The 13464-nt window shown below is 47.6% G+C and overlaps 1 protein-coding gene across 1 annotated transcript in view; it reads left to right on the top strand.

The window, feature by feature from the left end:
• Positions 1–13464, top strand: part of FAM193A (family with sequence similarity 193 member A) — a 104842-nt gene that overhangs the window by 36737 nt on the left and 54641 nt on the right. The window contains 3 exon segments of the mRNA XM_021677715.2: positions 26–150; positions 5633–5780; positions 12800–12877. Of these exon segments, the coding sequence (XP_021533390.2) occupies positions 26–150; positions 5633–5780; positions 12800–12877 (351 nt within the window).

The following is a 13464-nucleotide window of genomic DNA, read 5'->3' as shown; positions in this document are numbered from 1 at the left end:
TTTATTTATTTATGTTTTTAACTAGGAAAACGAACACTTGAAAAAGTTCCAGGTGACATGGGAACTGCATAATAAGCATCTGTTTGAAAATCTGGTCTTTTCGGAGCCGCTTCTCCAGAGCAACTTGCCAGCACTCCTGTCACAGATCAGGTACGTGGTCTTCGTCTGCGTATGTGTCCGTGGTGTGACGGCGCGGTCCTCCTGCCCGTGGGGTCGCGTGTGTGTGTCGGATCCCCACCGCAGCCTGGGGGTTCCTGCTCAGGGAACGGTATCGCTTGGGTGGAAGCTCAGAATCCCAAGGGTGTACTGCACTGAAACTTTAACAAACTCAGTAGTAATGTCACTAAGATTTAACACCACAGATTCCTTGTGAATAAGGACAAGCTGTGGTAAACATAGAGTTTTACTTTGACGAGACTCAGGCTTGGCCCAACGGCTGCAGCACTCAGGTTTGCAGGGGAGACGGGGAGGGGGTGTCGGAGGAGCGGGGACGGCTCCAGAACGGGCCTGACGGTGCCACAGGGGCTCCTGGGCACTGAGCGCAGGGATTTGTGTCTCTCAAACATGCCCTCAGTGCCTCTGTTCGCGGCTTGGTCGCTTCTTAGTGGTGTGGAGTATCCCTGGGGCTTCCGCACGTGTGCCAGGATGAGTGGTGCCAAGCACAGTACTCAGGGCGTCTGCCCCGCGGGCGGGTGGAGGACACCCGGCTGGGAGTGGGCTGACTCCGACACGACTCCGCTGGGAGGAGGCTCCTTGGGTGTTCGGTCGCCGTGTGCCGCTGAGCCAGGCGCCCGCTTCCACGGTTCTGCCTCGTGGTGCTTCTGTCCCTGTGGACTTACCGCATGGGAACAGAGTCCGGTACTAGAGACACTTCACAGCAGCACAGACCATGGTCATCTCTGTTTAAATGTCCATGCTGTTGTTTATTTGGACCAGATTCACAAAGAAGGGAAATTATTTTGAGGTAAATAAACTATTCTTGTAGTTGACTTCCAGACCAGTCACTCTGTTTTCTCTTGAAACCCATGTATCAACCTAGTCTTCGTTTCCTGTATTCCTGAATCTTATCTGAGGGGTCAGAACTGTTCCCACTTCACACCCTCCCCGCCGGAGAAGCAGTAATCCTGACAGCAGCTGGATAACGGTGACGGGGGCAGAGAGGCCAGAACAGTGTTGTGTGGGTGTGGCCAGTGCCCTGCTTGGCTCCTGACCCTCCCAGCATCCCCTCCCCCACAGCCTGCTCCCTGCCTACCCTTTTCCTCTGTGTCCAGTCTGAAAGCATCTGGCACGTTCCATGGTGGGACATGGGGACTGGAGTGTCCTGACTTCCACCTCCACCGAAGAAAGGGTCAGGAAAGTATTCGAAGTCATGAGTTTGAAATGCAGAACATGGTTTTGTCCCTAGTCACTGATGTTTACATCCACCAAAAGGTACTTTTTATGGGGGGGGAGGTGGGGGGGGGAGTGCATCTTGGGAAGGTAGGGGTTCTTACAGCAAGATTCTAGGGCCTTGTACTTTCTTTTTCTGGTGAGCCAGTTAGTTTGATGGGCCTGTCATCAACTGGGGGTGCGTGACAGGGACCTGAAATGTATCCTGAAACTCCATTCTTGGCTGTGCCTTAGTTCCAGATTGATTTCTTTCTCCCTCCCTCCCTCCCTCCCTCCCTCCCTCCCTTTCTAGATTATTTATTTGAGAGAGAGCAGAGGGAGAGGGTCAAAGGGAGAGATTCTTCAGCAGACTCCACACTGAGTGTGGAGCCTGAGGTGGGGCTTGATCTCACACCCCTGAGATCAAGAGTCGGATGCTTAACCAACTGAGCCACCCAGGCACCCCTAGTTCTGGGTTTCTTAATCACTCATTGCAAATGATGGTCAGATTCCAAAAGATTGGCAGCGTTTTAATCTTGAATGTTAATTCTGGGGTCAAGCTGAAGTAGTGGTCTTGGGGACAGGCGAGGGAGCGCGGGAAATAGAGACAGGGACAGAGCTGGGGAGGAGGCAAGCAGAGGATTCCCAAGGGGAGCTGGTGACACCGGAAGGGACAGTTCCTTTGGGTTCCCTGGCAGATTCCCTTGTCGGACCCAACAGTAATTCAGGTCTGAGCTTTTAGTGTACAGATACCCACTGAACAACTTGTAAAAGTTTTGGGACAAATTATATACAAATACCAGCCCCTAAAGTGATGATTGCATCTGTGGCACATAAACTCTCTAGCTGGGAGTATTTTAATACTGGTCTCTGGCCCTGTGTTTGTTTAACTTTATTATTAAAGTAAAATGTAGATAGAGAAGATGACACGGAGCAGATGTGCAGCTGAAGGACTTGTTAGCAGCGAGTTTGGCCGTGGCCCTGGGAAGTCCGTTCCTCCTGCGTGTGGCCTCCAAGCCCAGACTCCTCTGCCGGAGCTGCCACGCAGTCCCACTCCTTCCTTGTTTATTCTCCTGTTACTCAAGTGTGCCTTTCCACAGGCTTGCCTGCTTTTTCTTTTTTTTTTTTTTTAATTTTATTTATTTATTTATTTATTTATTAGAGAGTGAGCGGGAGAGAAACAGCATGAGAGGGGAGAGGGTCAGAGGGAGGAGCCTGCTTCTCCCTGGGACTCAATCCCAGGACCCCAGGATCATGACCCGAGCTGAAGGCAGTTGCTTAACCAGCTGAGCCACCCAGGCGCCCGCCTGCTTTTTCTTTTGATGTATCTTTTGTGGTTTGTTTGGGTTTTTTTAATACAAATAATCTACATGAGGTTGACCTCATGTAAAGGAACTTAGTTCAGGGAAGTATTTCTCCTTTTTTTAAACACCTTTGCTGAGATATAATTTACATACCATTACAGTTCACTCATTTAAAGTGTACAAGTCGATGGCTGTCAGTATATTACATTACTAATTTTTGAAAATTGTGCTAAACTGTAACATGAAACTTGCCATTTTAACCACATTTAACTGTACAATTCAGTAGGATTAATTACATTCACAGTGTTGAGTAACTATCAGCACTGTCTGTTTCCAAACTTTCCTCATCACCCCAGAGACTCTGTCACTGTGAAGCATCGACTCTCACCCCTTCTTTTCCCTGTGTCTCTTGTAATTCTTTAACCGGCAGGCCCCCACCCCACCCTTTTCCCCTTACAATTTATCTGTTGGAGAACCTGAGTCGTCGGCCCTGTGGCGTGTGCGCTCAGGGAGCACCGCACAGGCTTTTTGTCTGTGCTGCCTGAGAACTGGTGGTGGGGTCCAGAAGCTTCATCGGACTCGTGTCCATGCCTATGGCAAGACCAGGAGCCTCACTGTCTGCTTGTTTGTTGTTGTGGGCGTTACTAGCGATTGCCCAACCGGTTTTTATTTTAAATATATGAAATTAAGTGTTAGGGAGATGTTGAATTAGGCTTGTGAATAAGCTTGCCCAGACTGACTTTATTTCATTCTCCTCATGTTGCACATGCACACTATTTGTAGTAGACGTTACCGTGAGGATCTGTCCACGGCGCAATCATGTGTTTACAGAGTGAATATTTAGACAGTAACCTGTTTGCTGAACCACTCATGTCGTGCGACCGTGAGGACATTTCTTGTTTTCTGTCTGGATTCCAGCCCAGGTCGGCTTGAATGTAAGCCCTCTGCCTGCACATTGTGCTCTGATCACCCCATCAAAGACGTCCCAGGACCCCTGGCTGCTTTGCTCTCCATTGGCTCAAAATGGAACCTGGTTCACGGTATAGGAGAGCAGTTCTCACTTCCAGTAGAAGGGGAAGAGGTGTGTGTGCCAGGCAGATGCTGGTCCCCCTTAACATCCCCGTTTTCCAAGTGGTACAAGAGGGGCGAGGTGGCATTATGTAGAAGGCAGGCTTTGCGTGAAGCATGGAAATGCGTCTGTAATGAGCAAGGTTGTGGAAGCAGGAATGGGGAGAAAGCAGCCGCTCCAGGGGCTGCTGAGCAGCTAGACAGCAGGCTGTGTTCTCAGGCCCGACGGCCACCCAGTGGCTGTGCAGAGCCCAGAGCAGCCTCAGAGTCGCTAGATTCTGCATCTTGAGGAGTTTTGTATCCTGATGGGGCAGAAACAGGCTTAGAAGGACAGCCTTGGTGTTTGAGAGAGCCTCAGTCACTCTGTGGGTCAGTATCGATTTCTTTCCTGTCTCTGGCCTCCCCCAAACACCTGTTCGGTTAGGCCTGGCTTCTGCCTGCTTTCTCCTTGGCGTGGATTTCACAGTTGGACATGTGTGCCAATAACTTCAGCAGCTGTGAGTTCATTTGCAGGTTCTCCGTTGTACACAATAGTCACAAGTGGGATCCACCCACAGGCGGAGACGGGGGAAAGCCATTTGTGCCTGTTGAAAGGGTCCTAATTTTAAAATTACTGTGTTGTTTATATTTACTATAAAATTATTAGATTGTGATGCAGTGAAACTCTGAAAATACAGAAAATCATGAAGAGAAATAGGTACTGTAAAACAGTTCGGTGCTGCTTCTAGATTTTTTTTCTTATGTCCACCCCCACACACATCTTTAAACATGATGCCATAGTCATATCTTTACTTAGCATGGGCATAGTTCATTTCAAAGCATATGTGTAAGTAAAGTATATGTGAATGAAGAGATGTAATTGTAAGCATCATAATAGGCACCTAGTTGTCTAGAATCCCTTTGTCTAGATGTGCCGTAAAGTATCTTACTGATCCCCATGCGTAGCTTCCAGTGTTTTTATGTTGACACTGATGATCATTTCTGCGCGTTGCCTTTTTGCCCTTGAGTGACTATAAATGTTGTCTTGATTTTGAAATTTCTTGTCAAGACGCCTTTTATTACAGTTGTTTTGGTTCCAGCATTAATGTATTCAGATAGTCAGAAAATGAGCAGTTTCTGATGACATGTTTGTCTGTTCACCCCCTTGTCCCTGCCACCCTGCTTGGCTTTCTGCTCTCCTCAGGCCACCCCCTGCCCCGTAGTCTCTTCCCCAGAAGTCTAGGTGTTTTCCTCATTGTTTACCGTATGTGTGTCTTGTTTTCGGTTCATTTTCTCATTTGCCGTCTCACCAACTTCCTTCACAAGAAATGATATAGAATAAATAAAGCTATAAAGTATATTTCTTTGATTGGATCGAATTTTCTGTTTTACTTAATTTGAAAACCAAGTCCAAGTTTTGTATTTCTCATTAAATGTTGTGTTTTCTTTGGGTCAGTGTATTTCAGTAGGGAAAAATAGGTTACAACTCCACATTTAGTGAACTGAACTGCTAGGCCTTATTTATTTATTTGTGGCGAGGGGGAGTTGAGGGAGGGAATCTCTAGCAGACTCCCCGCGCAGAGCCCGACGCGGCGTGTCGTCTCCTGACCCAGAGGTCATGACTTGAGCTGAAACCAAGAGTCAGGCATTTAACGGACTGAGCCACTCAGGCGCCCCAAGGCCTTAGTCTTATAGAACAGTCTTACTCACCACTCTTTTTTTTTCTGGGGAGCTCGTACTTCTTCGAGCTTCTCCTTTATGCCAGATTCTGTTCTGGGGTGCCTCGCATATGTATTTGCTAACCCCTCACAGCAGCCTGGTGTGGTGTGTGGTGGTGTCCCACTTGTCACATCGGGGAAGGAGGTGACGAGCAAGCAGACCCCTTTCTTTTGCTGAAATGCCTCTCTCCCTAGGCTGGGAACCACGACACACGACACGTGCAACGAGGACACATACAGCACCTTGCTGCAGCGGTACCAGCAATCCGAAGAGGAGTTGCGCAGGGTGGCCGAGGAGTGGCTGGAATGCCAGCAGAGGATCGATGCCTACGTCGATGAGCAGGTGAGTGTGTGCCACTAGCGCCTGCCATGGGTAAGGCTCGTGTGCCAGGCTGACAGGGGAGGTACGGGTGGAAGGAGTGTGGTCACTCATTGTGCAGGGGGAACTGAGGCCCCGCGGTACCGTGGTGGCCTTGACCCAGCTATGCCACCTGGGGCTGGCAGCAGCTGTTCATTGGGTCGGCATTGACCTGGTTACACCCAGTGTCACCTGCGCAGGCTGCCACCTGGCTTATTGTCACCTGCAAGAGCTTATGGGGCCTTGGGGAGCTGCTGAGTCCTGTAATTTCAGGAACCGTTTCCGGAATGCTCTGCTGCTCACAGCCCCTTCTCTGTCTCTGTCTAGAGAGGGAGCGCAGGCAGAACAGAGTTGGTTGTGCTTGGCCTATGGCTAACAGGCATGGAGGAAGGCCCGAGAAGGCAGGGCGCTCCTGTTGGAGTTGGGGCCTGAAGGGCAGGGGCAGCTTGTCACCAAGAGCCTCTTGGGGACGCAGAGCAGGACTTCCAGAGGGCATCCCAGCCTGCCTGCCTGCCTTTCTAAAACCATGGGAGGGTGGGGCAGAGGAGGAGCTATTCAAAACAGCCCTTTTCAAGGTAACAGGGTATAAGGAGTAATAAGGGAGCACTGACAGAGCTCTGTACTGTACTTTTTTTTTTTAAGATTTTTTTTTTTAAAGATTTTATTTATTTATTTGATAGAGAGAGTGAGAGAGCACAAGCAGGGGGAACAGTAGAGGGAGAGGGAGAAGCAGGCTCCCCGCCAAGCAGGGAGCTCGATGCGGGGCTCGATCCCAGGACCCTGGGATCATGACCTGAGCCGAAGGCAAACGCTTAACGACTGAGCCACCCAGGCGCCCCTTATTTGTTTATTTTAGAAGAGAGCACAGGGATGGGGGCAGTGGGAGAGAGAATCTCAAGCAGACTCTGCGCTAAGCGCAGAGCCTGATGTGGGGCTTGATCCCACAACCCTGAGATCATGGCCTGAGCTGATGCCAAGAGTTGAACGCTTAACTGATAGTACCACCCAGGTGCCCCTCTGTATTATACTTTTGAGACTCTGGGATTTGCGTCAGGGGTGTCCGCATCCTGCCCTACTGCAGACCCCGTGGAATCTTTCTCATTTCACTTTATAGGTATGATGGATATAGATGCAATTCTAGTTTCAGAAATCCTTTCTTTGTTTCTCCAGTTGAACTGGGACTAAACACATAAATGCCCCAAGACAACTCTTAGAAGAAAGGAAAGACTGAGACTTTGCTAAAAAGAGAAAACCTTTGGGAATAGTGATTTCTTGATGTATTTGTACCTGAAGTAAATGTCTGTTCAGGAATATAATATAGCGTTATCACTGCTATTCTGACGAAAATGGGGTATGTTTAAAAATAACAGTATACTAAAAAAATAAAAAAAATAACAGTATACTTGTTTTCTCTAGGAAGGAAAATACAGTCTTACTTTAAAAAGTAAAGCTGAATGTATGGGGATTAACATAACGATAAAAAAATTGAAAAAAAAAGTAAAGCTGAAATTAAATTTATTTCTTTAAAAGTACATGTTCTTACAACTTTAAATGTTTACAATAAAAAGCAGGAAAGATTTTAGATCAGCAACCTAACTTGGCAACTTTTAAGGATCTAGGGAAAAAAGACAAACTAAATCCAAAGCTAGAAGGAAAGAAATAATAAAGATTAGAGCAGATCAACAAATGAGAGAATAGAGGAAAATCAGTGAAACCAAAAGTTGGTTCATGAAGATCATCCAGGTTGACAAACCTTTAGCTATATGGGCTAAGAAAAAAAAGAGAGACTCTGATTCCTAAAGTCAGAAATGAAGTGGGAACATTATTACCGATTCTACAGAAATAAAAAGGATTGTCAGAGTACTGTGAAGAGTTGTACACCAACAAATAACTTAGATCTAAGTGGACAAATTCCTGGAAACACAGAACCTACCAAGACTACATCACGGAGACACAAAGTCTGACTAGACCTACGACTAGTAAGGAGACTGAATCGGTAATCAAAAACCTCCCAAAGAGCAAAGCCCTGGACCTGACGGCTTCACGGGTGAATTCTGCCGAACATTTAAAGAAGAATTGACACCAGTCCTTCCCAAACTTTTCCCAAAAATTGAAGGGGAGAGAAACTTCCCAACTCATTCTATGGGGCCAGCCTTACCCTGATACCAAAGTCAGAGACTGTAAGAAAAGAAAACTATACACCAACATCCATGATGAACACGGATGCAGAAATCCTCAACAAGGTGGCACCTGGGTGGCTCAGTCGTTAAGCGTCTGCCTTCGGCTCAGGTCATGATCCCAGGGTCCTGGGATCGAGCCCTGCATCGGGCTCCCTGCTCCGCGGGAGGCCTGCTTCTCCCTCTCCCACTCCCCCTGCTTGTGTTCCCTCTCTCACTGTGTCTCTCTCTGTCAAATAAATAAACAAAATCTTTAAAAAAAAAAGAAATCCTCAACAAAATACTAATTGGATCAATCAAAACAGCGTGGTGTCGACATAAAGATAGACCCTCTCGTGTGTGGTCACGTGATGCCAACAAGAAATTAACTCAGGGTGGAAAAGGACCGAAACTGGAAGACCTAAAAATATGAAAGAACCTTAAAGACATTACTCTCAGTGAACTAAACCAGACACAAAAGGACACGTATTGTGTAACTCCACTTATATGAGGTACCTACAGTCGTCAGATGCCTAGAGACAGAAAGTGTAACTCATGGGGACAGGGTTTCAGTTGGGGATGATGAGAAAGTTCTGGGGAGGGATGGTAGGGATGTTTGCACGATGATGTGAATGTACTTAATACCACTGCATGTACACTTAAAAATGATGAAGATGGTGGGGCACCTGGGTGGCTCAGATGGTTAAGCATCTACCTTCAGCTCAGGTCATGATCTCGGGGTCCTGGGATCGAGCCCCACATCAGGCTCCCTGCTCAGTGGGGAGTCTGCTTCTCCCTCTCCCTCTGCTGCTCCCCCTGCTTGTGCTCTCTCTCTCTCTTTGTCTTTCAAATGAATAAATAAAATCCTTTAAAAAAATGGTTAAGATGGTAAATTTTATGTTACGTGTACTTTACCACAATAAGAAAAAAGGAAAAAAAGGGTCTTTTCTTTTTTTTCCCACAAAGAAAAAAAACCATCCTCCTTACTAAAGCAACCAGAAAATGTATTATTTTTACTCACCTGTCAAGAAATCATGATGCCATTAATACAAATTAAGGAAACTGAGCAATTTTAGCAGCATCCAGAGGGCACCAGTCATTCTGGAATCCTTGGAGTGGACATCAGTCACTTCTAACCTAATAGTTTGGAAATTATTAGTAATTCCAAGGTTTCAAAACATCTGTAAATAATTGAGTATTCAGGGGCACCTGGGTGGCTCAGTCTTAACGTTAAGCGTCTGCCTTCAGCTCAGGTCATGATCCTAGGGTCCTGGGATTGAGCCCCGCATCGGGCTCCCTGCTCGGCAGGGAGTCTGCTTCTCCCTCTCCCACTCCCCCTGCTTGTGTTCCTGCTCTCGCTGTCTCTCTCTCTGTCGAATAAATAAATAAAATCTTAAAAAAAATAATAATTGAGTATTCATGAATAAGTATGGACGTGGGACATGGGTGACAGCTTTGAGATCACTTGTTTTTGCTTGCTTTTTAAAATGTATCCTTTGTTTGTTTGACACATACATAAGCCTGCAGGCACCCAAATGTTCGGAAAAATTATCCCAGAGGATGTTGGGGGGGGTGGTCAAAGAGGAGGTTTCTGTTATGTTGTTAGGTATCAAACAGCTCTGGACTGGGTTCTGTACTAAAAGAAATTACTACCTTTCCTAATATCTAGTTCATTGAAAATCTTTTGGGTTTTTGGGGGGGTTTTTTTGTTTTGTTTTTTTGTTTTTTGTTTTTTTATTTGACAGAGAGAGACACAGCGAAAGAGGGAATACAAGCAGGGGGAGTGGGAGAGGGAGAAGCAGGCTTCCCGCGGAGCAGGGAGCCCAATACGGGGCTCGATCCCAGAGTCCTGGGATCGAGTCCCGTGTCGGGCTCCTTGCTCAGGGGGGAGTCTGCTTCATCTTCTCACTCTCCCTCCCTCTCTCTCTCTCTCTCTCTCTCTGATAAATAAATAAATCTTGAAAAAAAAATTTCCTGTTATATAAATTAAAAAAAAAACAAAAACAAGATTTTCCTTTAAGTGGGCTCCATGCCCAGCCCACGTGGAGCCCAATATGGGGCTTGAACTCACGACCCCAAGATCAAGACCTGAGCTGAGATCAAGAGTTGCTCACCTGATGGAGCCACCCAGGCGCACCCCACTCCAAAATCATTTTTTAAACGTGTGACAGTAATTGCTGCTTGTAAGAGGAATATGTTTTTCCTGAAAACGGCAGACATACATGACGTAAAGGGGGAGCTCACACCAGCATTGAGTCTTCCCATCCCAGAAGATGGTGCACATTTCTGTGTTTGGGTCGTGTTTTCTGTTCTGTCTGATGGTTTTATAGTTTGTGCGAATCTCATCAAGTTTATACCTGGGGCTTCTGGGGTCGGGGCCGTCTGGCTGTTGGCATTCCACTCAGCGCCCTTAATGACGCTGCAGACGTTTCTGGGTCAGCTGCCTCGAAGTTTCTAGAAGCCACGTCTCCTACGAGTCATAGTTTTGTCTCACCTTCTCTGGCATCTGCAGTTCGTTTGGCTTCAGTTAGAGCCTCCAGCTCATCACGAACGAGCGTAGCTAGTGGCACCGTTTGTTCCTCTGGCTTCACGGGGACGGCTGTGCATGCTTCCCTGAAGTCACATGCCTCCCCTGAGTACTGGTGAGTTTTTAGCGAAGGAAGTTTCTTTTTTTCTAGCTTATTTAACTTCTGACGTTTGTAGACAGGAATAGGTATTGAGTTTGATTATCTGGTGAGACATGCTTACTTTCCTGGGATTAAAGCCTACTAGGTTATGATCTATATTCTGTTAACCCATTATTAGATTTAAGTAGCTAATATTTTATTTAGGATTTTTGGGTTTGTATTCTGAGGCATCATTGAGTGTTTGTCTTTGAGGCCTTGTCTGTTTTGTATGAAAGTTATGCTAGTCCCATAGAATGCATTGGGAAACTTCCCATGTTTTTTTTTAATTTTCAGGAATAGTTTAAATTTTCTGTTCCATAAAGTGTTTGATAGAACCCACCCTAAAACCTGAGGCGTGATTTATTTTTGCAGGGAGGAGGAACGAGGACTATGGGTCTCGTACCATCTTTTCAATTCACATTACACTTTGCTTCTGTTTTGAGGTTTCTCCTTCTTGAGGGAGTTCCACAAATTGATGTTTGCCTAGGAGATTGTCCACATGGTGTAGACAAGGGATGACGAGCTTGTGCTCAGAGGGGAGCCATCAAAGTGGGGGGAGCGGTGGCTGCGGGAGAGCTGCTGTGCTCCCCTGGCCTGCCTCCCTGGCCCACTTTGCCAAGAGAGCACCGTCTGCACCAAAAGGAGAAATGCCCTGCCCTCGGCCAGGAGGGCAGCGAAGGGCAGAGTGCCTCAGAGCTACAGAGAGGTCCACAGAAGCCAAAGTCTGGGCTGTTCGGCGAAATCCCAAGAGCTTTTTAATGTTGACTCAGCTATTAAAACGCGTTGGGCGGGCCCAGCAGAATAGCCCGTGAACCCCCTGCTCACAGCGTTTCTGTGGAGATGAAAGTCTACATTGTCCACACATTTCCTCCTGGAGTTTAAAGGAAACCCCCTCTGCCTGTGTCTGTCCTGTCTCATGCCCACTTTTTCCGTGGGGCCTTTTCTTCCCTTGGTCAGCCTGGGAGGGGCTCTGGAGACCCAGTGTTTTGGGGTTTATTGAGCATATTTGCTTCTTTATTTTCCCAATAATTTCTGCTTTTCCTTTAATTTCTTCCTGCTCATTTTGTTTTGTTTCTTTGGCTTCTCACGTGGAACACACACTTTTCAGTCTTTTGCTCTGTTTTGTCTCATAAGGTCACTGAAGCCTGTACGTTTTCTTCTACTTGTTGAGTACATCTTCTATAATCTAATTTGTGGGGCTTTCGTTGTCCATGATTTCCGTGGACTGTCATTTCAACTTGGATTTCTTCTCTCATAGTTTAAACTGTGTAAATTTTTTTTTCAAATGCATGAATTTATTTTTTGAAATTACTCTTGTTTTGGAGGGTTTATTTAGTTCTTTCTTGCCTGTGGGATTAAATATGTCCCGCTCCCCTTTTTTTGTTTTAATAATTTGGAAGATACATATCCCATATTTCTCTTATTGTTCTTAAGTTTTCAGTAACTACAAGAACACATGTAGATAAACATCAAGATTTAATCATTTCATAGCCTCCCCCACCCCAGTAAAACTATACCTTGAGCCCATTCTTAATTCCCTATTCCTCTGTTTGGTTTCTTTTTTAATTGTGGTAAAATACACATAACAGAAAACGTACCATTTTAACCATTTCTAAGGGTCCAGTTCAATGGTAGCAAGTCTGTTCCCATTGTGGCGCATGCCTCCGCCCTCCACCTTCCCCCACTGACCCCCAGCCCCCAGCCCCTGGCTCCCCCGTCCACCTGCTGTCTCTGTGCATTTGACTCTGCCTGGGGCTTGTGGGGGTGGAGTCGTACCCCAATCTGCCCCTGTGGGCCTGGCTCCACAGGTGTGGTGTGACCGTCCACGCCAGCTCAGGCTGCTCGGGGCTCTTCCTGCTCAGAGTCGCACATCTTCAGGTTTTTATCTCTGGCACAGGCAGGGCACAGAATGGGCATTCAGTACAGGCTGAATGCTCGCTGATTGCAGTGTCAGATTCAGCTCTGGGATCTTCACTTCTTTTTTAAATGTGAGCTCCTCCTTGTTTCCCACGAGAGCAGAGCCTAGGAAAGAGGTGGAGCACCAGGGCCTCGGGTCTGTGTCGTGCCTTCCCCTTTCTGCAGGGCGGAGTTTCTCACGTGCATGGTTTCTGAAATCTCTCCTTGAAGACGCCTGGCTGGCTCTTGCTGGCACTAAGGTTTTGTTGTTTGCTCTCCTTCCTAGATGACAATGAAAACGAAACAGCGCATGCTGACGGAGGACTGGGAGCTTTTCAAACAGAGGCGATTCATTGAAGAGCAGGTGAGGCTGTGGGGAGGCTGCTCGCCAGCGCAGGAGCGCTGCTCAGGGAAAAACACCACCATTTCAAGGCCACACTGTGGGTCTGCTCCTGAGAGTGTTGTTAATCCTAGGTCAGCTTTCTCCCTTATCCCATTTCCTTCTTTTCTGTATTCCTCAAGGAAAATCCCATTTACCGAGTGACCCACGCCAGCCCACAGCCACCCAAGTCCCTGCTGTCTGGTCTCCTCAGAGGCAGCTGGTGCCGTGAAGTCACGGAGCTTGGAGCCGGCCCGTTCCCCTCAGGCCCAATTCACAGGCCTCCCCACACGGGCCCAGTGTAGCTGCTGACAACACGGCTCACTCCCTCCTTCCCCACAGGCTCTTCCCTACCGCTCTGCACCCCGCTGTGGCTGCCTGGGGGCCTTGCCCCAATGGCCTCAGGGCCCTCGACTTGGAAGCTTGCTTCCCTAGATTCTCTTCCATAAGCTGGCATCTCCCACTTTCTCTCTGGCCAGCTCTGCCCCCCCCCCCCCCCCCCCCCCCCCCCCACCCCCGCGCCCCGGCGCCCCCCCCCCCCCCCCCCCCCCCCCCCCCCCCCCACCCCCCCC

The sequence above is a fragment of the Neomonachus schauinslandi genome, chromosome 2 (genome assembly GCF_002201575.2).
Source record: "Neomonachus schauinslandi chromosome 2, ASM220157v2, whole genome shotgun sequence".
NCBI classification, from domain to species: Eukaryota; Metazoa; Chordata; class Mammalia; order Carnivora; family Phocidae; genus Neomonachus; species Neomonachus schauinslandi.
This window is presented reverse-complemented; position numbering and strand designations above follow the sequence as displayed.